Genomic DNA, 23,165 nt, shown 5'->3' on the forward strand with positions numbered 1-23,165 from the left:
GAAATATGATTGGAATCACTAAAAGGAAAATACAGTTAAAGTCCCTGTAAAGGCAATTCTAAAAATAAATTCTAAACACATTAGAAATGTTAGAAATGTTTTTCTAAAACATATTACAAAGACTGTGAACTGTGAAGTACTGAATTGTGGAGTTAGACCGTTAAACAGTTTTTCACCATTGCTGTGTTCCGGATTTTTTGGGCGGGGCTAAAACGGGGGCTCGATGACGCACTGAAGCCCCTGAGCTCCTGGACACGCCCCTACTTGATGACGCACTGACGCTGTCCCCTGACGCTGTCCCCTCCCCTAACAATATAAATAGAGCACATTCACATCAGTTTGCCGATCGCGAGTTTATATGATATCTATGGTTACTACAGCCTACAGTTTGCTAGCTAGCTATGCCTCATCACGGAAATGCATATAACCTGGACGCGATCACGTACAAAACAGATCAGTGTCCTTATTTAAATTTCCGAAAAACTAACGTATCACATCAAGAAGAGGTGGATTAATTTTGTGAAGAGCCACCTTGATGGAGAGCTGAGGATCACCGCCAAAACCTGCCTCTGTAGTGATCATTTTACACGGGATAGTTTTATAAACTTTCGTCGGAGACAACTGGGATTCACTGATAGTCCGCTGTTACTGGTGAATGGGGCCGAGCCGACTATCTCCCGCCTCGCCCTTTATCATCCCGTCACGCCGACAACTGGTGCCATCGTTGGCAGTGCGTGCCCACCAATGAGTGTAAGTTGTTGCCTTGTGTGCTTATGTTATAATTATAGTAGGTAGTCCAGGCTCGAACATGTATGGCTTTGTAAAAACAATTAAGCTGCTAGGAGCATCCATTCCGGCTGTAGCGAGTGGGCGTGGTTTCAGCGCAGCCAGCGGACACGCCCCCAGCGTTTGAGAGCAGAGACTCCTGCTCAATTTTTCAAGATTTTGATAGCTTATTTTATGTACTTGCCGGCTTTTTTTTTCATTCAAATTTGGCTGGGTGGCTAATAACGCATTTTTCTGTGGTGTGACAAACTCAGAACACATACTTAATTTTGACTTTACAGGGACTTTAAGTGCAACAGTTAAGTCTGGCATATAGGCTTCATAAAATGATAATAAGAACATTATAATTGTGTGCTTGGGACATGGATTTTAATGATGAGACTTGTTTTTGTAACCAGGCTCTCAAAAATCATATAAAAATTTGGATTTATATTTATCGGATAATATATCGGTTATCGGCTTTCAAATATAAAGAAATATCGGTTACTGATATCGGCCAAAATTTTCATATCGGTGCATCCCTAACAAAAAAATAACAAATTAAACAAATTAAACGAAATCTTAAATTATTTAAATAACCCTATAATTGTTTAAATAACCCTATAATCTAATGAGAATCACCACAAAAAATGTGAATAAAAAAATAAAAAATAAAAGTGAGTACACATTACGGTAAGGAGAATAATGGAGGAAAGTATACTTAATTGTCAAGAAAATAATTATAGATAATTTATTATTTTCTTGACAAATATATTTTATATAAATATATATTTATTATGCTAATAAATACAGTTACCATGGAAAATTTTGGTAAGGGCAGCAGTTTGTATGAATAATGTATGATAATGAACAGATGCCACAACTAATAATTCAAGTTAAACACTGTTCTTAATGCTGACTGGCAGGTTATTACAATCACAATCATTCATTAATTGTCTAGATGAATGTGCACATCTTTATGTTAATAGCCATTTATGGAGCAAATGTGCTTTGCAATACATTTTCCTTTACCGACGTTTAAGAGGCACTAAAATATGTCTGTTTTTTTCAAACAGCTTGTGAAAACAGATGGCAAGAATGTGTTTGAGGATTATGTTAAACCTGAGGGAATTCAATTCTATCCCTTCTTCTCTTTTCTCTCACACTATAACTCATTGTATGCGTGTGTGTGTCCATGCCGGTCAGTAACTCAAGTCTGTATGTGTGTGGCCTGATATTGGAGAAAAACAACACTGTGTATATCATACTCACCTCCATCTGTGGCAGAAATGGAAAAAACAACAAAGCAGTGTTATAGAAAAGAGCAAGAGAGCGCCATAAGCCCAATGTCTCTATTAAACCTCCACAAATTCAGCTCAATTGACCTGCAATGTTCCCTATTACCTCTCAAGAGCATTTGTCATAACCAGGCCTGCATGACGGAAAGCTCAGCAGAATTCGAAAACCCATCATTCACAAAATTAGATGATAATATATATGATTTTCTCCATTATAATAGCATTATAATAGCATTTCGCAAGGCTTTGCATTTTTATTTAAAAAAAGATATTCCATAATATTGTATTTCAAACTAATAGTGTTGCTCCATCAATATTCACATACTTGAAATAGATACACTTTGGGACCAATCCGTAAGTGTGTGCTCACCTTTCATGGCTTCAGCAGTCTGGATGAGCTCCGTGACGGAGCCCGCCACTTTCTTGGATAGTGTGGCCAAGTGCTGTTTCTGTTCGGCCGTGGGTTTCTGCAGGACCTGTGTGGAGTAAACAGACGAGGTTTAATCACAGAACACATGCACAAACACATCCACATGTGAAAACTGTCGGCGCGCCCACTCACGAGAAGGACGTGTTCGAGCAGGTCGATGTATCCGGTGGTACACTCGATGCCGTAGAGCAAAGCTTTATTCCGAACATCCTGGACTACTTCTGGGTGGTACGCGGCTTGCTGCAAGACACCAATGCAAATTTATAGCACATGATGAGGAATCTGCAGAATTTTTAAATCTGTGGGGTTTTTTGTAGAGTGAAAAAACACTGCATTGCATCATGACAACACTAGAGGGCGTAATTTAGGAGTCAAAGGTGGGTTAGTGCTAAATGACATTGAGAAATCGATCAAACAGCATTGATCGTACATGGAGAATTTGTGCAAGCACAATCATGTGTGTATATAAACACATTTTGTTGGGTTTCAAGCGTTTGTGGATTACCACTGTACTGTTGATCAGCATGAGGTGAGGTGTGTTTGTATGAGTGGGCATATGTGTGTGTGATGGTGGATAAACACCTTGCAGGTGGTCAACATGTCGGAGATGGCTTTGCGGCTCAGGTTGGCAGTGGATATCACATCTTCCTGCTGAGCCGAGTTCCCTGCTGCCACGGCTTTGGCCGTCGCTACGGTGATGCCCTTGGTCATGCGGATGAACTCTTCTGGGGTGGTGGATTTCTCAGGAACGTCCTTGGACTGGAAAACCTGGAAAACAGATGATGCAATAGTCCGGCAAGAGAAGAAATAGTTCATACATGACCGATATCTATTTCTCTTTATTGAATCTTACATTTTTAGAATTTAGAAGATTTTTTGTGGACTAAATACAGTAATGCAGTCAGCAGGGTTCGTACGGTCATGAAAAACCTGGAAAAGTCATGGAATTTTAAAATGGCAATTTCCAGGCCTGGAAAAGTTTTGGAAAATGAATAAACTCAGAAAGTTTTGGAAAAGTCATGGAAATTTGTTTTTCAAAATATCCGTGTACTTGAATTTGTTTAATTAATAATATTGGTGAAACAAATTGCAATACTTTTTTCGTTAGGGTGATCAGTCGAATCACGTGACTCACTTGCGGCGGATTTTGATTGTAGGTGGGCCTCCAGAAAACTAGATGGGCCAAAAGAAATGGGTTCCCCTTCATGTCCGTTTCAGCGCTTTTCTGCGGCACTGAGGACAGCGACTAAGTAGCCATACCTGTGTGGCTCTTGTGTCGCTGTCCTCAGCTCAGTGCTTCAAATGAAAATAAGCTGCTTTGCGTTTTCATATATGCTATATAGCTACCGTCTGTATGCGCCTTTCCATTACAGATTTGAGCAAAACTTTTTTTTTTCTCCTAAATATCGCTAAATAACTATTGCAAAATGACGGCGTTTCCATTAACCGATGTTAAGACTAAAACTTTTTTTTTTCCTCTCGCGATCAGTCATTCCAAAAATCATGGCAACGGAGGACGTTAGTAGGTTTATATCTCAGCCACCGCCCTACAAATTATTATTATTAATAATATAATATATCAAAAAGAAAAAATATCGACGAATTTTCAGATTTTTTTTGACTTTTTGCCTCTTTGTTAAACATTTAAAATATATACAAATTAATATGGATGATTTATCCTTTTAAAAAATGTCTTTTGTCTTTTATTTTCCGTGTTCGCATTTATGAGGAAAAAACAACATTACATGACATTCCATTATGGTAATGAGTGCTCTGAAAGCGGCACTAAAAGACTTTAAAACTTACACAGAGACCTCAAACAGAAAGCACAAAGCCTTTCTAAACGAATTTCGTTTTGTATTAATTGTATCTTGATTTTAAAATATGTTTCATTAACCAATTGCTTAATAAATAAATAAAAAGTAAATAGCAGAAAATAGATAATCACGACACAGAGGCGCAGGAGTGAACTTCATCATCCATGAACCGAAACTCAGCGTAAAAGGTAGCCTACTCGCCTCACAGACCTAAACAAAACTGAAATAGGCCTATATCTATTATCTACAGAAATCTCTACTTTTAAACAGAACCATTCAAAACAAAATAAAACGATGTAGCCTAATCAGGGTCCGAAATTAACACCCGCCAAGCGCCAAATGCGGGTGGATTTTCCGTTTGGCGAGTATATCTCAAAAGGCTATCAAAAGGCTAAGGTGAATGTTCATACCAAAATAATAAAATTGTCAGCGCGCACGCGCTCTTCTGCCTCTTAAGAACGAGCAGAGAGAGAGCGAGTGAGCGAGCGAGCCCCGGCCGCGCGCGCGCACTCACTATTCAGAGCGGACAAGCGTCAAGCTTCCCTGTACTTTTTGACAAGCGTTCTTGACAGGGCGGCCAGAGCTTCTTTGCAGCTCAAGTCGGCGGCGGTGTGTACGTACAGTTAACGTTCTATCTGTTGACGGCGCTAAGAAAAAAGGATATGTGAAGCTCCCGCCACTGGAAGAAGCGGTCGCCGCCCATTTGTGTCCTGCTCATCAAAGCCGTGCAGAGCGTCTTCAGCACTCGCGGATCGTGCATACTCTGCCGCTGGCCAGGCTGCTTCTGCTTTACACACCATGGCCGTTCTTTTCTCGATAAAATTAGTTTTCTCATAGCGTTTGCAACGCAATACTCGTTCCCTTATCTTTCAGGGAACCGAAGTTACGTAAGTAACTTACCGAGTACGTTCTGCCTTCCCTTCCACATGAGTCAGGAAACAAAACTGACAAAAATATATATATATATATATTTCACCCCAATGATAGTAATATTTCATATATTTCTCTCATTTTGATCAATATATATATATATATATATATATATATATATATATATATATATATATAGGCTCTATATATATATATATATATATATATATATATAATATTATTATTATTATTATTATTAGTTTTTTTATTATTATACATTTCAAATTTTGCTCTGGACAATTTTTTTTATGTTTGTATTCAACATAATATGCCTACCTTATTATCTCAATTAAAAGTACTGAAATGAATGTAGGCTATATGTGACCAAAAAAAAGGCTGTTTATTATTTTGGCCGGTAAAAAATATGCTTGTGGATTTTTTCATCTACCAGTCCCCGTGGCAGGTGAGCCAAAAAGTTAATTTCGGACCCTGAGCCTAATCCGTATGAAATGTGCATTTCTCTCCGGCGTGTTCACTACTAAGAAGATCGCGAGTCAGTCAACTTCGTCTTTGTAGTCGACACAGAACACACTTGTTTATTAATAAACAATTAAAATTGAGAGAGAGAATATAAGATTAGTTTGACTCATTTTGAGGACTTATAATGATCTGTTAAGATAGAACGTTCACCTAATTCTGATTAGTCGAGAGGATTTATCCGTTTAGGCTAAAAATAGGGTCGGCGATTTGGAAAGAAATTGCATCTTGCAGTGGCCTACATTTTAAACAAGGAAATATAGCTATTTGGCATGAAACATTGATGGAGCAGTGAATAGGGACAATCTCGTTTTTTTTGTTGTTTTTTTTTAATGGCGTTTATCGTGTTTTGGAAAAGAGCTCTTCAAGCACATTTTCCATCCGCTACTAACGTTACCCGCCCGCAAGGAGTTCATTATCCACCCGCATCTCCGCCCGTGAATTTTAGGAATTTATTTTGTATTAAAACATTGCTTGTTCATTTATTTTATTCAAGATATGGGGTGGTAAATTTGAACATGGATTTTTATTCTTATTTTACATGTATACACAGACGTTTTATTGAACATTATGTCATGAATATTTAGGCTACCTTTAAGTCATGGAAAAGTCATGGAAAAGTCATGGAAATTTAATGGTAAAAATGTGTACGAACCCTGAGTCAGGATTTCCAATGTACTGATGGTCATTTGATAAAAGGAGCACTTAAGCTAGAAGATAAAATAGAAATCTCTTGCTTTCCTGTATCACTATCTCAATCTGTCACACAGTGTCCGATAAGTGGAGTAGAGACACCCATGGGAGAAGGAGAACGAGGAGCAGGTGGAGAACAGGCCAATGCTCACATGGTGTATTACTCTGTATTACCAGTTCATATCACCGAAGGATGGGTTTTTACCTCTGTCTGGGCTAAAACTAATTAAGCTGGACCTAATTGGTACTAATTCACGGTCAGATTGTAAAACAAGTGGATTATATTAGCATATCTTAATTAGGATCAAAATGAACATGATAAAACCGACATTTCTAACATAGTCTCAAGTGCTTAAAAGATGTTCACACAAAAATGAATTTACTCATCCTTGTGTCGTTCCAACCCCGAATGACTCTTTTTCTTTTGTGGAGCACAAAACAAGATATTTCGAAAAAATGTCTCAGTGTTTTGTTTTGTCCATATAAAGTCAATGGGGTCCATTGTTGTTTTTTCAAAACAACTTATTTTGTGTCCACAGAAGAAAGTCAGTCATGCAGGTTTTGAAAGGCATGAGGGTGATAAAATAATGACAGAATTGTCCTTTTTGAGGAACTATACTTTAAATGTGGAATGCACAATATCTCTTGGAAAGACTCTAGTAAGAGTTCAATATACACACAAAGAATGTTCCGTACAGTGAGTTCCTGTTTAATGCACTCAATAGTGGCTTCCAGAGCCCTCGTCCCGCGAGTGGCCTCATCTTCCACCGCTTTCACAGTTTTCAGCAGAGAGGTCACGTTCGTCACCATCACCTGTAACATCAGAAAACATAGGGAGGTCAAAGTCTCTGACTGGCAAATAACCCCTTTTTTGTGCTTTATGTACTGTATATCTCAAGTGAGCTCAATTAGAGAATGTCAACAGCTTTGCAACCAGTTTTTTCACCTGACACACTGAAAAAAGGTCAGATGCAATGTTATGACAGGAACAGCTGTATCAAAGAGCTCAGTAAAGTACTAGGCAAGGTCGACCTAGTTCTGTTCTCTGCAATGTAAAAAACTGAAATCTAAATCATCAAAACATCAGAAAATGGTCTGGTGATCAAACTGGACCTTTTAAATGGACCACAGCTGAAGCCTGTAATGATTCTAAATCTTGCTTTAGGAAAAGTTTTAAATACAAAAGGAACATAAGAGGAAACCCAAGAAAACAAAAGGGGGCCTAAGACAAAGCCCTGAGGGACGCCACCACAGCTTTAAAAACACACTGAAGAAACAAGCGCAATGAATGTCTGAAGCAAAATCCCAAAGGATCTGAAGTCACCATTTGTTGGAGGAATGTAAAAAAATCTTCCTGTGAAGATAACAACAGCATTACCTAAATATGCTAAACAAAACATATCATGTTGCATGTATGTGGAAGTTAATCCCAGAGGTTTAACAGCACCAGGTGAATGATCAAAGGATTAGAGCATTTTTGAAAATATGTGGGGTACACATCAATTTCTGTTTATACAAGCCTGGAGATTCATTTCATATGACAAACTATGTGCACTGATCCACAGCATAACTGCAGAAGCAAGCACCATTTTAATTTTCTTTTAATTATGTTTACAAAATTAATCATTTATGCTTTGCTACATAATAATGCAAAAATGGCATTTGGAGAGGAGACAGAAAAAGGAAGAGAGGAAGGGAAAGAAGCAGTCCTTAAGCCGTTCACACACACAGAATGGTTTTGTCCCCTGCAGTGTGGCCATTGAGTCACTCACATACACACTGTGATACACACTATGATCACTGAAAGATAGGGTTTGATTTGTGGCCACACACCAAGATGACAGCGAGCGAAGACAGCACCCAGCCAAGAAAATGAGAGACAGGGCCAGCTGTTAGACAGGTGCACACACACACACACACCGAGGATGTGATAGTCATCAGAATAAGATATGACCCTCACTAGACTGCATAATGCCTTCCTTACAGACACACATACAACATTCTTCAACCAAACACACCTTGGCGGCACTCTTCAGCTGATACATGGATGGATCGTCCGCTGCTTTGCCCGCGGCACATTTAGTGGCACTAATCAGCTCAGCCAAAGCTTTAGCGACATCTCTGACTGCGTTTATCAGGACCACCTGAAAGAGACAGAGAGAAGACTTTATCACAACCACCTTTAGTCGTGACATGCCACCGGCTTTATCCAGTCCCATAATACACTGCACTCCTCCAGGGATGTAGATGTCGAGCAGAGATGAGTCAGAGGGTATCTGCATCCAAATGTCACGACATCTTCTACACTTGAGAGGAGAACTAATGATATTCTCATTACACTGAGATAAGAATACAGGAGCAGACTAAGAACACATTGGTGATGGTATCGTCTACTGGATCCTATGACAGATTAGGAAGATGCACAAACAGAGACACACACACACCTGTGTCTCTGGGTCCTCTGAGCCCATGCTCGCAGCGCCCAGTTTGACCACGTCAGTGAGCTGTGTGATGGTCTTGGCAGAGGAATAGGCAGCCTGGGCTAGTTTGTCCTGGCTCGATGCAGCACCAGACACAAGCAGCTTGGTGTCCTCAACCAAAGCTTTAGCTGTTTTCAATATGTTCTCTCTGAAGAGTGCACAAACAAATACGCTTCAGATTACACGACAGACACTCTTTTTCGAGCTCTATTCTATGGTCCCAAGATTATACAAAACATTAATAGAACAAACCGTTCACATTTTATGTATATGATGCTGAAACTGTGCCACGTTCTACTAGGTCTCACCTGTGGTCTGCGAAAGACTCTTCGTTCTCTGCGTTGAGTGTGCCGGCAGAGGCGAACATGATGGTGGTGTCCAGGTCAGCCATGATGCCGGAGACAGAACTGGCTGCCGTTATGCAGGCCTGAGTTCCTTTATTCCCAGCCTGCAGGGCGGACAACACCATGGACACCTGCGGGAGAGAGTGAATCACACTTCATTATAAACTCCATAGGCAGAGTTTGGGACAGCTTTCCAATGCGGTCGGACTTCTGTTGGGCGATAACAATTCAATGAATGAATTAAATATTTTAACATTTAAATTAAAATGTATTTTAAATTAAATTGATATTTTTATTGACAAATAATAATAATAATAATAAAAAAATAATAGTTTAGAAGGTTTTTATTAATAAATTATAAATACATAATTGTATAGGTTAATTATAAATACGTATAATATTATAAATAATAATAGATTTAGAAGGTTGTTTAATATATTACAATGACATAATTTAAATAAATAGTTTAATATAATATTTACAAACAAATAATAATAATAGCATTAGAAGGCTTTGTTTATTATGATTACAAAATCTCAAAAAGTTTAATTACACATACATATAATATATAATATGATAATTATAGTTATAAACAAATAATAATAATTGTATTAGAAGGTTTTAATATATTATGATTACATACATTTCAAAAAGTTTAATTACAAATACATTATAGTGTAATAAATAATATAATATAATTAGTGCTGTCAATCAATTAAAAAAATACTAATTAATAAACTAATAAAATACTAATAATTAAACTAATTAATCACACATTTTTCTGTAATTAATAACATTAACGTTTTCAATATATTTTTATATTGTAATAATTTCACATTTAAACTCCAAATGAATGTAGAAACAACATAAAGGCAGTAGCCTATATTTTAAATATTTGTTTAATGGCATATTTTTATAAAAGAAGGCCAGTATCACAGATATCACAGCTACTGATGTCTCAATGAAATATATATATATATATATATATATATATATATATATATATATATATATATATATATATTTTTTTTTTTTTTTTTAGCCATTAATTATAGCCATTCAGCATTACAGTATAATTAAAAGCTATACATTTTAACATTTATATTATTAGGCTTTAGAAAATTCAACAAATTTTAATTTAAGTGAACTTAAAACAATCTTACAATTACAATAAATGTCACATTTACCTGCCCTTCAATATATCAGGGCTCAATTTTTTCTATTAGCCCAGTAAGACCAGTTCAGATTTTTACTTGCCCTGTCAAAATACACAAAAAGTTATTGTGTGTGTTGTTTTTGACTCATGTAAAACCTGCGTTAGGATTTTCAGGAAGGTCTAAGGTAGGATATAATAACGTTATCAAACACTTCACAGTCTTCATTACATAAATGATCAATTAAATATAGATTAATCACTAATTAAAGCTACAAAAGTTATTCAGTCAAGAGCAGTGAGTGATTTTCTTGCCTTCTTTTGGTCTTTGATTAACATTAATGACAGACAGTAGCAGGTTTATTAGGCTGCTGTCACTTTAAGACCTGCCGCACATGATGAGTATCTGACAAGCATCCCATTTTCTCACAACTCTCTACATTCATTTAACACTTCATTTAACTCATTTAAGACTGCTTACAAGGATACTCGACAAAATGGGCATTTTCGTATATTTTTGTGTGATTTTGTCCGTTCAAGTGCTGTCTGAAGGAGCTTTCTGTCCGCACGAGTGTGAGTGTGTGTGTGTGTGTGTGTTCTCTTATCATGCTTGAATGGTTTAAAAGCATTTGCATGAATAAGAGCGTGATCATATAATGTAACGTTAGCCAAAGGACGATTGGAAAAAAAGGATTTGCTGCGTTAATTGCATTAAATATATTAAGTAGTTCTGAAAATTGCATGTGTTAACGTGCTAAATATTATATAATAATGTTCTTACAAGCTATGATGAAAGCAATACAAAACTGTATTCTACTGTTACTCTAACTGTAACTGCTTCTACCATCGCTAACATCAGAAAAAGACAAATGCTGAGAGATGGGCTCTGACAAGCAGCTGAAAGATAGATGGACAAGTCCATTAAAGCGAGACCATTATACTAACACTGGGAAAGGAGAGACCGACAGAGAGAGATGGAGTTGTCTTCACGAGTAGATGAAAAGCCATAAGGGAGGCATTCAAATGCAACCTTCCCTATTCACGTTTAATACAGAAATGATTCCAGGCAGAGCTGAGGTTTGAATTGAATCGGGCTAGTGGGGGACTCGGACACATTTAAACAGAGCTCATTTAAAGCAGCGAGGGGTCACTCACAGCACCATCACAGTAGGGGCCGAACAAACTCCAGCTACTGAGATGTAAGCAAAGACAAATATGACACAGTGATTGAATGTAATCTACTATACACAACCTCACAAGAGAAGCAGTGGGGGCTTCCTGCATTAATTCGAAAAATGGCATAAAAACAGTTGGAACACAAAGAATGAAAAGTGTAGTCACAGAAAACGGGCAGTCGACTCTCATAGTGCCATTATTACGTTGCGTACTATTTTATTTGTATATGCTCAAGCCCATCTAGACAATGTTCCGACTACCACTGACATTAAACTCATAAATATTAACAGAACTGTTTGATGTCACTGCATGCTAGAACACCCAGGAAAATGTTTGCTATGTCGTCAGGTTCACATCAGTTTTGAGAAAGAATTTAGAATCCATATAATATGATGAAATACTGAAAATACATTCGTTTCATTTCATTGCAAATGTTGCAACCATGATTTTAATGTGTTATGAGTGGTTGCCAGGCGTGGCTATGCCATTTGCTAGGGCGTTGTGGGTGGTTGCCAGTGTGTTGCTATGTGGTTGCTAGGGCGTTGTGGGTGGTTGCCAGTGTGTTGCTATGTGGTTGCTAGGGTGTTGTAGGTGGTTGACAGGGAGTTGCTATGTGATTGCTAGGGTGCTGTGGATAGTAGCAAGGACGTTGCTATGCTGTTGCTGGTATGTTGTGAGTGGTTGCCAGGCGTGGCTATGCCATTTGCTAGGGCGTTGTGGGTGGTTGCCAGTGTGTTGCTATGTGGTTGCTAGGGCGTTGTGGGTGGTTGCCAGTGTGTTGCTATGTGGTTGCTAGGGTGTCGTAAGTGGTTGACAGGGAGTTGCTATGTGATTGCTAGGGTGCTGTGGATAGTAGCAAGGACGTTGCTATGCTGTTGCTGGTATGTTATGAGTGGTTGCCAGGCGTGGCTATACCATTTGCTAGGGCGTTGTGGGTGGTTGCCAGTGTGTTGCTATGTGGTTGCTAGGGCGTTGTGGGTGGTTGCCAGTGTGTTGCTATGTGGTTGCTAGGGTGTCGTAAGTGGTTGACAGGGAGTTGCTATGTGATTGCTAGGGTGCTGTGGATAGTAGCAAGGACGTTGCTATGCTGTTGCTGGTATGTTGTGAGTGGTTGCACGGATGTTGCTATGATATCGCTAGGGTGTTGTGGGTGGTTGCCATTATGTTGCTATGTGGTTGCTAGGGTGTCGTAAGCGATTACAAGGGTGTTGTAGGTGGTTGCTAGTGTGTTTCTATGTGATTTGCTAGGGTGCAGTGGGTAGTCAACAGGGTGTTGCTATGTGGTTGCTAGGGTGTCGTGGTTATGCTATTACTAGTGTGTTATGGGGGTAGCAAAGGCGTTGCAGTGCTATTGCTAGCATGTTGTGGGTGGTTGTCAGTGTGTAGCTATGGGGTTGCCAGGGTGTATTGAGGGAAGCAAGGACATACTGTAGTTATGTCATAGCTAGGGTGTTGTGGGTGGTTGCTAGGGCATTGCTAAGCATAATATTCTGGTCTCTAGATATGACTAGTCTCTCCTTTAATGTAAGTTTATGGGGGTTTTAGCCTTAGCAAACATAGCATATGAAATAAATCAACATTAGAGATCAGAAAGAGACTTTAAATACAAGCACCATGAACCTTTGATTACAGAAATTCGTTTGTGATTTTTTTTAATACCTTGATAAAAATGTGCTGTCCATTCGATTAATTGCGATTAATCGCATATAACATTAAAGTTATGTAATATATTTATATATCACTGTCCATTCGAATATAACATACATATATATATATATAAAAAAACCAAAAAAAAAACCATATATATATTTTCCTGTAAATTCTCGCTTATCGGGCTTATGCTACTCTGAATAATGCCTGAACTTCGTATTTTGAGCACTTCTTGCGTTGTTTTTTGCCTCTTCACGATGACTTGCTTAATTTAGTCCCAATTTGTAAGTCGCTTTGGACAAAAGCGTCTGCTAAATGACTACATGTAAATGTAAATGTAAATATATTACTGTCCATTCGAATATAACACACACATATATATATATCCGAATGGACATCACTATAAAAATGTAATTAAAACGGAACAAAGTAACGCAGAAAACCGCACAGAAGTAACGGCCTCGCACACTAGCAAGCAAGCCTACCTTTTCAGTGACGTCACGTGCGTATTCGATCAGCTCTCTCTTGGAGAAACTGTCCGTCGGGCTCATCTGCAGGGCTCCGGCCTTCTGTACCAGGTAGATGCAGCCGTGACCCAACTCCTGCACCCGAGTCTTGATCTGAGATCCCACCTGCAAATACAGCAAAGATATCGAGTTCAAGAAAGAGTTCTGGGTCTAAATCTGAATATATTCATCCTCGGCGACTGCTTTAAAAGCCACTGCCTCTGTTCAACAAAGCTCTATCCAATAATTAAGAAGTGATTGTGACGGCCTTTGAGGGGGCCCGACAGCACTGTATGTTCATTACCTGACACACAGATACACGGGTGGGCGGCTCTTCATTATGAATATCACAACGGGCTTTTAAGGCTTGTGGGGGTGCACGTTTCTATGGTAACGGCAGCGGCCACTTATGTAAAAACGCTAGCGAAGAGAGAGCCGGTGACTACCGTGTCCTCGTGTCGGGTTCCTTTTTTCAAATGTGGATAGAGCAAAGGTGTGAAATAAGTCGACTGTAAAGTGTGAAATTACACCGTTGTTCACAGGCTTAACGACACGCAAAGTGGAAGTAGAAGGTTTGCTATACATGCATGACCAAGGCTCATGTGTTTGCACTAAATCGCATGGTGTGAATTAGTTTATTTTTATTATACTTAAGTGGCTATGATACACAAATGTGGATCAGATTCAAGAGAAAATAATTTTCATAAATAAAGATTTTCAGTCAATAAAGACACAATTTTCAATCTATTCCTCACACAAATTTATCAAATGGCTTTAGAAAACTTAGAATATAGTGTACAAGTGCCAATAAGATGGTTTGAACAAGTTTTCTTTTTGTATGAGTATGTTTTGTCAGCAGCAGCAGCATGTATCAGCAGCCATGTCACCCTGTAGCCCAAGACTGGTTGCCCACTGAAGCTAAGCAGGGCTGAGCCTGGTTAGTACCTGGATGGGAGACCTCCTGAGAAAAAAACAGGTTGCTGCTGGAAGAGGTGTTAGTGAGGCCAGCAGGGGGCGCTCACCCTGTGGTCTGTGTGGGTCCTAACGCCCCAGTTTAGTGATGGGGACACTATACTGTCAAAGAGCACCGTCCTTTGGATGAGACGTAAAACCGAGGTCCTGACTCTCTGTGGTCATTAAAAATCCCAGGATGTCTTTCGAAAGAGTAGGGGTGTAACCCCGGTGTCCTGGCCAAATTTGCCCAGTGGCCTCTGTCCATCATGGCCTCCTAATCAACCCCATATACTGATTGGCTTCAACACTGTCTCCTCTCCACCAGTAAGCTGGTGTGTGGTGGGCGTTCTGGCGCAATACGGCTGCCGTCGCATCATCCAAGTGGATGCTGCACATTGGTGGTGGTTGAGGAGATTCCCCCCGTCTATGTAAAGCGCTTTGAGTGTCGAGAAAAAGCGCTATATAAATGTAATGAATTATTAAATGTAATGAATTATTTTGTGTGTTTAAATGGTTAAGATATGCAAATACAACTGAGATTTGAGAGTACTTTTTAAGGTTTTCAGTAAATAACGACTGTTCTTATTTTATATATATATATATATATATATATAACGCAATTAACGTATCATCCTTTTTTTTCACGCACTGCTCTTGACTTAGTAACTTTTGTAGCTTTAAAAAGGACTAATCTCTATCAAATTTATAATTTATGCAGTGAAGACTGAAGTGTTAGATATCTTTACTCAATTTCTATACATTTCCTACCAGTTAGATGAAATATTTAAAATATCTGTCTTTATGTTGTTTCCACATTAATTTGGAGATTAACTGTGACATTTTTACAATATACAAATATATTACAACCTTTCATTTCAGGTGCGATTAATCGCGATTAATTACAGTTTTTTTTATTTTTATTGATTGAAAACACTAATATATATTCATATATATTTTATTTTGTAAAATATTTTCCCCCCTGAATTTTCTGTATGTCATAAAATACATAAATAAAAATGTATAATACATTATAATTTTTACTGTGTTGGTCTATATACATATGGACATGTCATATGGACATTTGTGACATTTTAGGGTGTTTTTTTTGGTCATTTTTCAAGTTCAGTGGGACTTTCATTGTATGGAAAAGAGCATTCTAGATTTCCAAATTCTATTTTTGTGTTTTACACAAACAAGAAAACCGTACAAGCTCAGCTGAGCTAATTCAGTTTCAGTTTTAGGTGATCTGTTCCTTTAAATCTGGAGTTTGCGTGAGGTTTAGGCCATCTGCGTGTCTATTATTGTGTGTGTAAATGAGCATTTCTCAGATCACTGGTTAGACGCACATGCTGGAGAGATCCTCACCTCCTCTGGCTCGGCAGTGGCAGCTGCCAGACGGCCTTGTAGTGCCAGCTGGCTGTAATCCACCGTCACCTGAGACGCCAGTCCACCCAGCTCCTCCGGACAGGTCACTGACTTCGTCATCTAGGGTCACATAACAGACCACAGGTGATATTAGCACAGTGGTGTGTGAGAGGAGAGGGCATTTTGAGCGAGCGAGCGTCCTCACCATTTCCTGCGCAGTAATGGCGATGGCTTTTGAAAACTTCACCATGGTGGTCTGGTAATCCACAAAAGTGCCGTCAGGCTCCGGCGGAGTTCCTTCATCCATCTGTGAAATAAAGAGACCCAGATAACAGTGACGTAATGCTGGATCCAGTCCTAATACAAATTACAGTCTTCACGTGGTTCATGTGCATGATGTTGTGATCATTCCCGCAGAAAATGATCAGGGTGCAGATATTCAATTGACTGCCATTGTGAATCACGACAGTATAATGAAAGACTGCATACATGCAGAGATGATAAATGGAGATGTTCTGCCAATTCAGTCTAATGATGACATACAGAGACAGCTGTTGTCTCTGTGACACATTTACATATGAGAGAGCCAGATAGAGATGGCTTTGATGAGAAAGCATTCAAGAGGAAAAAAAAAGAGAAAAGAGTATACTATATATATGGGTTAGGGTTTTTATATATATATATATATATATATATATATATATAAATATATATATAAATATATATGAATAATAAAATAACTTTTTGACCAACACAGAAAATGTTTACATTTATTATTCATATATATTTATATGTTTTCATACATATTTTATTTAAATGTATTATTATTATTTATTTGTATAGGGATTATTGGTATTGGCCAATAACATGTCCACTTTACAGATTAAAAAAGTTAATATAATATAAATATTATAAATAATATATTTATACATTTATACAGTTTATTGGTTATTATACATAAACATCATTCTTAACATGATTATCCAAATAAGACGGTGTGGAAAAACTTTCTTTTTCTAGTGGTAATATGCAAATGCAGGTATATATATATATATATATATATATATATATATATATATATATATATATATGCAGCCACTGTGTTGGTTAAACAGTTCTTTTACACTTATTTTTCATATGAATATTTAATAAACTAATTAATAAAATAATAATAGGCATTAATGGTATTAAATATATATATATATATATTTTTTTTTTTATATATATATATGATACATAAATTTCAATTATACAGTTTAGCAGCCATTATACAAAATACCTCAACATGAATGATCAATCATGAATACATGTCCATTTAATTGTTATCCACAGTTTTTGATTTTTGAAATATATATATATATATATAAAACTTTCACACTGTCTTATTTGGTCAATCAGGTTCTGTTTTTGGGCTCATTCGCTCCCTTTGATTTGTTGATATTAGCAATGGCTTTGGAAAAAAAAAGATTTTCCGCTAGTTATAAATAGAGTCACTAACCCGCCCGATGGACTCAGCGATGGACTCCACCATGCCGCCCACCATCCCCCCCTCACTGGCGGCCTCGTTTAAGGTCACCATGATGTCATCAACTGCCTCCTTCATCAGCTGGGCCGCTTCGGCTATGGCATCATGGGTGTGGGTCGCCTGCAATGGCCAGTATAGACCCATTAGCAGCACTTCACAACTATACACAAACCAGAAGCTGTTAATGTGCCATTGGATGCTACAAGTTGCAAATGTGCAGATGTTAATCCTTGTGTGGTGTTATTTCCATGCGTCGTACCTTACGGTTTCCTCCGCCCTCTTTGGCAGCGTAGAGCATCTGTAGAGCCGACTCAAACAGGGTTTTGGTTTGATCCAGTATGTTCATCTGCTGCTGGTGGTCGGCATGTTTCGACGCCAGTCCCACTGACGCCACAATCACTGGCTCAAAGTAGCTCGCTAACTGAGTCACCTGAGAGGAAAAACAGACGGGTTAAGAATATCTGGCATGCAAACATACAGTTTCTTGTATATATTTCAGGCAAGAGTGATATATAGAGGGAACTGATACAACTTCTTTATTTTTCAGTTATTTAAGTGATTGACAAGCTGATAAACACTTTAGACAGGCCGCATCAATATTGGTCCAAACAAACAGAGCCGGATTTAATTCAACCAGGCTTTTTTTAGATGCTTTTTTAAATTTTTTAGATGCTGTCATACTGTAATCAATTCATGATGTTTATTCTTGAGATTCAAGTATGTGATTTACACACACAAAAAAGACATGTTATATGGAAGTATGAAGAAAGACGAGGTTGTTGATCCAGGAACATTTCGTACTTGTGTAAATCACATTAAGCCTTCGGGGAAAATCACGGGCTGTGTCCGAAAGCTTAAAAAATGCTGCATTCCATGGTAGGAAGGCATCAAGGCATGTTCGGATCCGATGTTAGCTTCACTTCCTGTCTCCTGAGATCTGATCGGCTTTTGAAGGGCAGCATAGATGTATCCTTCGCTGCTTTTGATATCCCACAATCCAGTGCGTTCCATTCCGTGACAGTTGAGTTCAAACATAAAGATGGCGTCTGAAAGTTGCGGTTGGTGGTCAGTTTGTGCGTTACCATACATTTTTGACCAACATTTTCCACTTCTGATGTCATTTATAGTGAGAAATTACTAGTGTAGTAATTAAACATTTGCTAAGTTTTCACCAAAGCTCATTGCCTGAAGAGTCATTGCCTGAGGAAACAAGTCAGCTGCCTAAGCTTTCGGACGCAGCCATGGATTCGCTGCAGTGGTGACATTATTTGTGGTTCCACTATTGAGATCCATGTCCCTGTTACCTTGTGTCCGAGCTGAGCTGCTTCCCCTCGCGCTGCAGTGGAGATGGGGTCAATGAGGTGTCCGATCTCCTGCACGGCAGAGGTCAGCTGCTCCTGTAAAGCCTAATGGAAGCAGTCTCACATTAGCATTAGCACAAACCAAGTCCTGAAAAGTCAAGCCAAAACGCTTCGATCGCCCCCCTGGTGGCTGGCTGCAGTATTGATCTTAAACCCCGCCCTCTCCATGTAATCGAATGGGACGAGATTATATAAATATAATAATGATACAAACTAAATAGAAATATATACAAAAATATACATTTAAAAAAACTAATAAAAGTGACAAAAGCATATTACACAACTACTAAAACTTAAATTAAAATGAAAATGAAAACTGAAAATATAAAAATAAAAGCTAATTCAAAATATTAATACTATAATAGTATATAAATAACATTAAATAACACTTAAACTGATATATGTATCTATATAGAGAGACTAGGGGGTGTATAAAAACTAAAATGAATCAATTCTTGATTTATTCATTAATCAAAAATGTAAATAAAGAAATAACTTCTTAAATTCACAAATAAAAATACATTTTAAATTGTTTATTTTATTAATGTTTAAAAATGTAATTCGGTATAACAATAAAATAATACTTCAATTAAATAATGGGGGGGGGGGGTCTTAATTATTTTTTAAATGGATAAAAAAAACATTTATAGCATTTATAAAAATGGTATTTAAATTTTTCATTACAAAATTATTTATAAAAAGTAAACATTATTAATATTAATAATGTTACTTTACTAAATAACATTGTTACTATACGAAGTTACTATACTTGAAATAAATAGATTTAAATGTCTATTTGTTTGTTAAATTGAAAAGCAATTTATTTACTTACATCTTTATTTGTAAATAAATCCACTGATAATTAATTTCATTTCTTCTGCTGAACACAAAAGAAGATATTTTGAAGAAAGTCGGTAACCAAACAGTTGATGGACCCCATTGACTTCCATAGTATTTCTTTTCCTACTATTGTAGTCAATGGGGTCCATCAACTGTCTGGTTCATACAGGTTTGAAACAACTTGAGGGTGGGGAAACGATGACAGAATTTTCATTTTTAAGTGAACTATTCCTTTAAGCATCATTCCTAATCCTCCTCAGAAATGAACACTGTACCAGAGCAACATTACTGAAACATAACGCTACTATACAGTGATGGAAGGCGTTTTATTGGTTTACCTCGAGGGAGATGTCGTCTCTGCGGGGAAGACTCTGACCCACGGCGACGAGGGACACCTGCTCAATGTCCCTGATGCTCTTGTTGATGCTGTCGATGGACTGGTCACACTCCCGCTGCCCAGGGGCCTTGTCCCTATGACAACAGAGGAGACCAGGTTGCTATGGGGTATTTTTCAGCTTAATTGAATTAGGTTTCTCAACTAAATCCAGATATTGTACATTACAGCATCATAAAAGAGGAGAGTCAGCGCAGACTTGGGTGATTTTGCTCATACACATACACACACACACACACACACACACACACACACACACACACACACACACACACACACACACACACAGGGCTGGCTGAGCTCCAGCTGTGATTGGTTGATCTGGGAGGACAGTGTGTGGAGGGCAGCCAGGTGGGCAGCGAGCCCAGCCACTGTTCCCGCTCCTGCCGAGAGTGTTACAGTCGAGGTCCTTCACTGTCGCTGATCTCAGATCAGATCGTCTGTACGCACTCGGAGCAGGAGAGCGTTCAGTCTCCTCATGCTACATCAATCACCCGGGACACTCTCAGTGGAGAGAGAAACCCAGTAAGAGTCACTTACCACAAAATACAACTCAGCGACATCAGACACACTCTGATATTCAGCTTTTATTTGATAGAAAATCCTTCAAAACACTTACTGAGAAAAAAAAAGAAAAAACTTAAAATAAATGTTGGCTTTTAGAAAAAGATTAAAGATTTTTACAGCTGATTCAATCATCGATTTCTAACCTTTCTCGGCCGGTTCTGACTATTTAAGCTTTTATCAAAATCTCTGTTATAACAGTTTATATTTAAACTCTTTTCTTATGCTCACTGTTAACTGAATTAAAACTTATTTTTATTTTTTTTAGCATTATTTTTACTTATTTTTAACAATGTTGGAAACAGCTGCTTATTTTTTTTGTAGAAACTGAGATTTTTAAAGGTTTCTTTGATAAAAAAAAAAAAAAGTATTTATTTGAAATATAAATATTTAGCAACATTATGGTCTTACTGACCCTAAACTTTTGAACAGTAGTGTATGTCTAATAAGAACTAGGTTTTTAAGTAGGCTTAAACAAAATATGATCCATAATAGGAAACATCACCAATGAATAAATACATATAAATGTCATTTAAATTAATATAATTTATACTGAATATAACAGAGGTGAAATTGATGTGTTAATTGATGTGACCATTTTGTGTATTTATACATTATTTGATTTGCTTAATTGTTATTTTATTATTTTTATCTTTCAGTTTAATATATCAACTAATTATTCGATATTGTTTTGTTTATAACACACTCTCTGGTTTTTCATTTCATTGGTTGTTGGTAATATTACTTCCCCCTGGAGCTGTAATGAGAGGAACAGACAGATATGAGTGTGTGTGAACAGCTGCTACTGTTAATAACTTGTGCTTGAGTTATTTAATCAAGAAGTTGAAATTATACCTCATCTTTTACCCACATTATTATTATTTAACAGCTGATGGAGACTGAGGCGCCACACGCTTTTACATATCTTTCTCAACTGCTGAATCAGGTCTATATTTGCGTGATACAGACCTGATGGACGTGATGAGGCTCTTGATGGAGTCCGACACGGTCCGGGAATGGCCTGCCAAGATGGACCAGGTGGGAGGATCTTTGGGATTAATGATAAGTGAGCGGGCCGTCTCTAATAAGTGGGTGGAGCTGTCCAGCATTGAACGAGCCGAGCGATGGATTGGCTCCTGGGAAGCTGAACCCTAAAATTAGAAAAGAAATACAATTCAGTTTACAATCCATTCATTTTTAAAATCCCATAAAAATGTGTGCAACATATATAAAGGGAAAATGTCAAAAAAAAAAAAAAGTGAATATAATATTCACTTAATGAATAAACATTTTTTAACAAAATTGGAAAAAGTGAATGATTCTGTCACTCATTCATAAAGACAGTCACTTGCTTCATTCCCGAATGAATCAGTGTTATGAACTAACATTATTCAATGACTCACTCATAAAGAGTCACTTGTTTTGTTCCTAAATTAATCAGTGTTTTTAAACAAATTGGTTGAGTAAATGATTCAATGACTCACAAAACCAACAGGGATAGGAAATAAATACAATTCAGTTTACAATGTAATATAATTCATTTGTAAAATTCCATAAAAATATAATATATAATATTCTTTTAATTTATTCATAATACTAAAATATTTTTCGTCTTCTGGTATTTCTAATGGTTCGATTCTCTTACGTCTGCATTTGATGAATCCTTGATATCAAAAACACATCTGGGTACTTTCATGCGTCCTCTGTACTTGCATTCTTGATTATTGGAACCGGACTTTGACGGTTGATGATGACTTGGTACGAGAACACAAGGACGCAAGATCGCTTAAGAACGCATATTGATAAACAGCCAGTCACTTGTTGGTAGAACTAATTGGAAGTATAATGACTCACTCATAACGACAGTCACTTGTTTTGTTCATTAATGAATCAGTGTTTGTGAACAATTTGGTTGTAACCTGCAGAAAGAGTCAGTGAAAAGTGTCCACCACTAATGCAGAGACGGACAGTCGGTCTGGAATGAATGAACAAAACCAGACAAACCGTAACAGAGAATCTTGGTGTTTTGAGATTTGTCTGTCCTCCTGATTTGGTTTAAGAGTCGAAATTTGGCACAAACAATTCTGTGAAATGAGTACCCAGGCACGCACACTCACACACACACAATAAATAATACATGAAATATTGTGGTATTCAGTATTTCATCACCTCATGGCTTATCTGTGCAGGAATGCTGGCAAACTCAGGGTTGGAGGCAAAGGTGGAGAGATTATCCACAGCTTCTATCAGCGGGTTCGTGGCCACTCGGCACCTCTCGCGGTTCTCGTCTGAGAAATCCCCGTCTAAGGCCTGAGAAACAATGCAGAAACAGATCACATCTGCTAAAACACTTCAACCCATACAAATAAACACAGCCTGATTGATGGTTATAAGTTTGCAAATGGTCAAAATTCAAACAAATCTATATTACTCTGTTACCAAA

The 23,165-nt window shown here is 37.7% G+C and overlaps 1 protein-coding gene across 2 annotated transcripts in view; it reads right to left on the reverse strand.

Annotated features, from left to right (window-relative positions):
• tln2b (talin 2b) overlaps positions 1–23,165 on the reverse strand; it is a 152,956-nt gene that overhangs the window by 14,186 nt on the left and 115,605 nt on the right. For both annotated transcript variants that reach the window (XM_082159833.1, XM_082159834.1), the window contains exons 36-51: positions 22,892–23,032; positions 21,692–21,873; positions 20,103–20,235; positions 18,868–18,969; positions 17,823–17,993; positions 17,537–17,683; positions 16,244–16,345; positions 16,039–16,158; positions 13,699–13,845; positions 9,199–9,365; positions 8,855–9,038; positions 8,429–8,554; positions 7,107–7,223; positions 3,076–3,261; positions 2,626–2,733; positions 2,434–2,539 (exon numbers count right to left, since the gene is read on the reverse strand). In XM_082159833.1, the coding sequence (XP_082015959.1) occupies positions 2,434–2,539; positions 2,626–2,733; positions 3,076–3,261; positions 7,107–7,223; positions 8,429–8,554; positions 8,855–9,038; positions 9,199–9,365; positions 13,699–13,845; positions 16,039–16,158; positions 16,244–16,345; positions 17,537–17,683; positions 17,823–17,993; positions 18,868–18,969; positions 20,103–20,235; positions 21,692–21,873; positions 22,892–23,032 (2,239 nt within the window). The remainder of the gene's footprint in view (positions 1–2,433; positions 2,540–2,625; positions 2,734–3,075; positions 3,262–7,106; positions 7,224–8,428; positions 8,555–8,854; positions 9,039–9,198; positions 9,366–13,698; positions 13,846–16,038; positions 16,159–16,243; positions 16,346–17,536; positions 17,684–17,822; positions 17,994–18,867; positions 18,970–20,102; positions 20,236–21,691; positions 21,874–22,891; positions 23,033–23,165) is intronic.

The sequence above is a fragment of the Leuciscus leuciscus genome (assembly GCF_965113295.1).
Source record: "Leuciscus leuciscus genome assembly, chromosome: 25".
Taxonomy (NCBI): domain Eukaryota; kingdom Metazoa; phylum Chordata; class Actinopteri; order Cypriniformes; family Leuciscidae; genus Leuciscus; species Leuciscus leuciscus.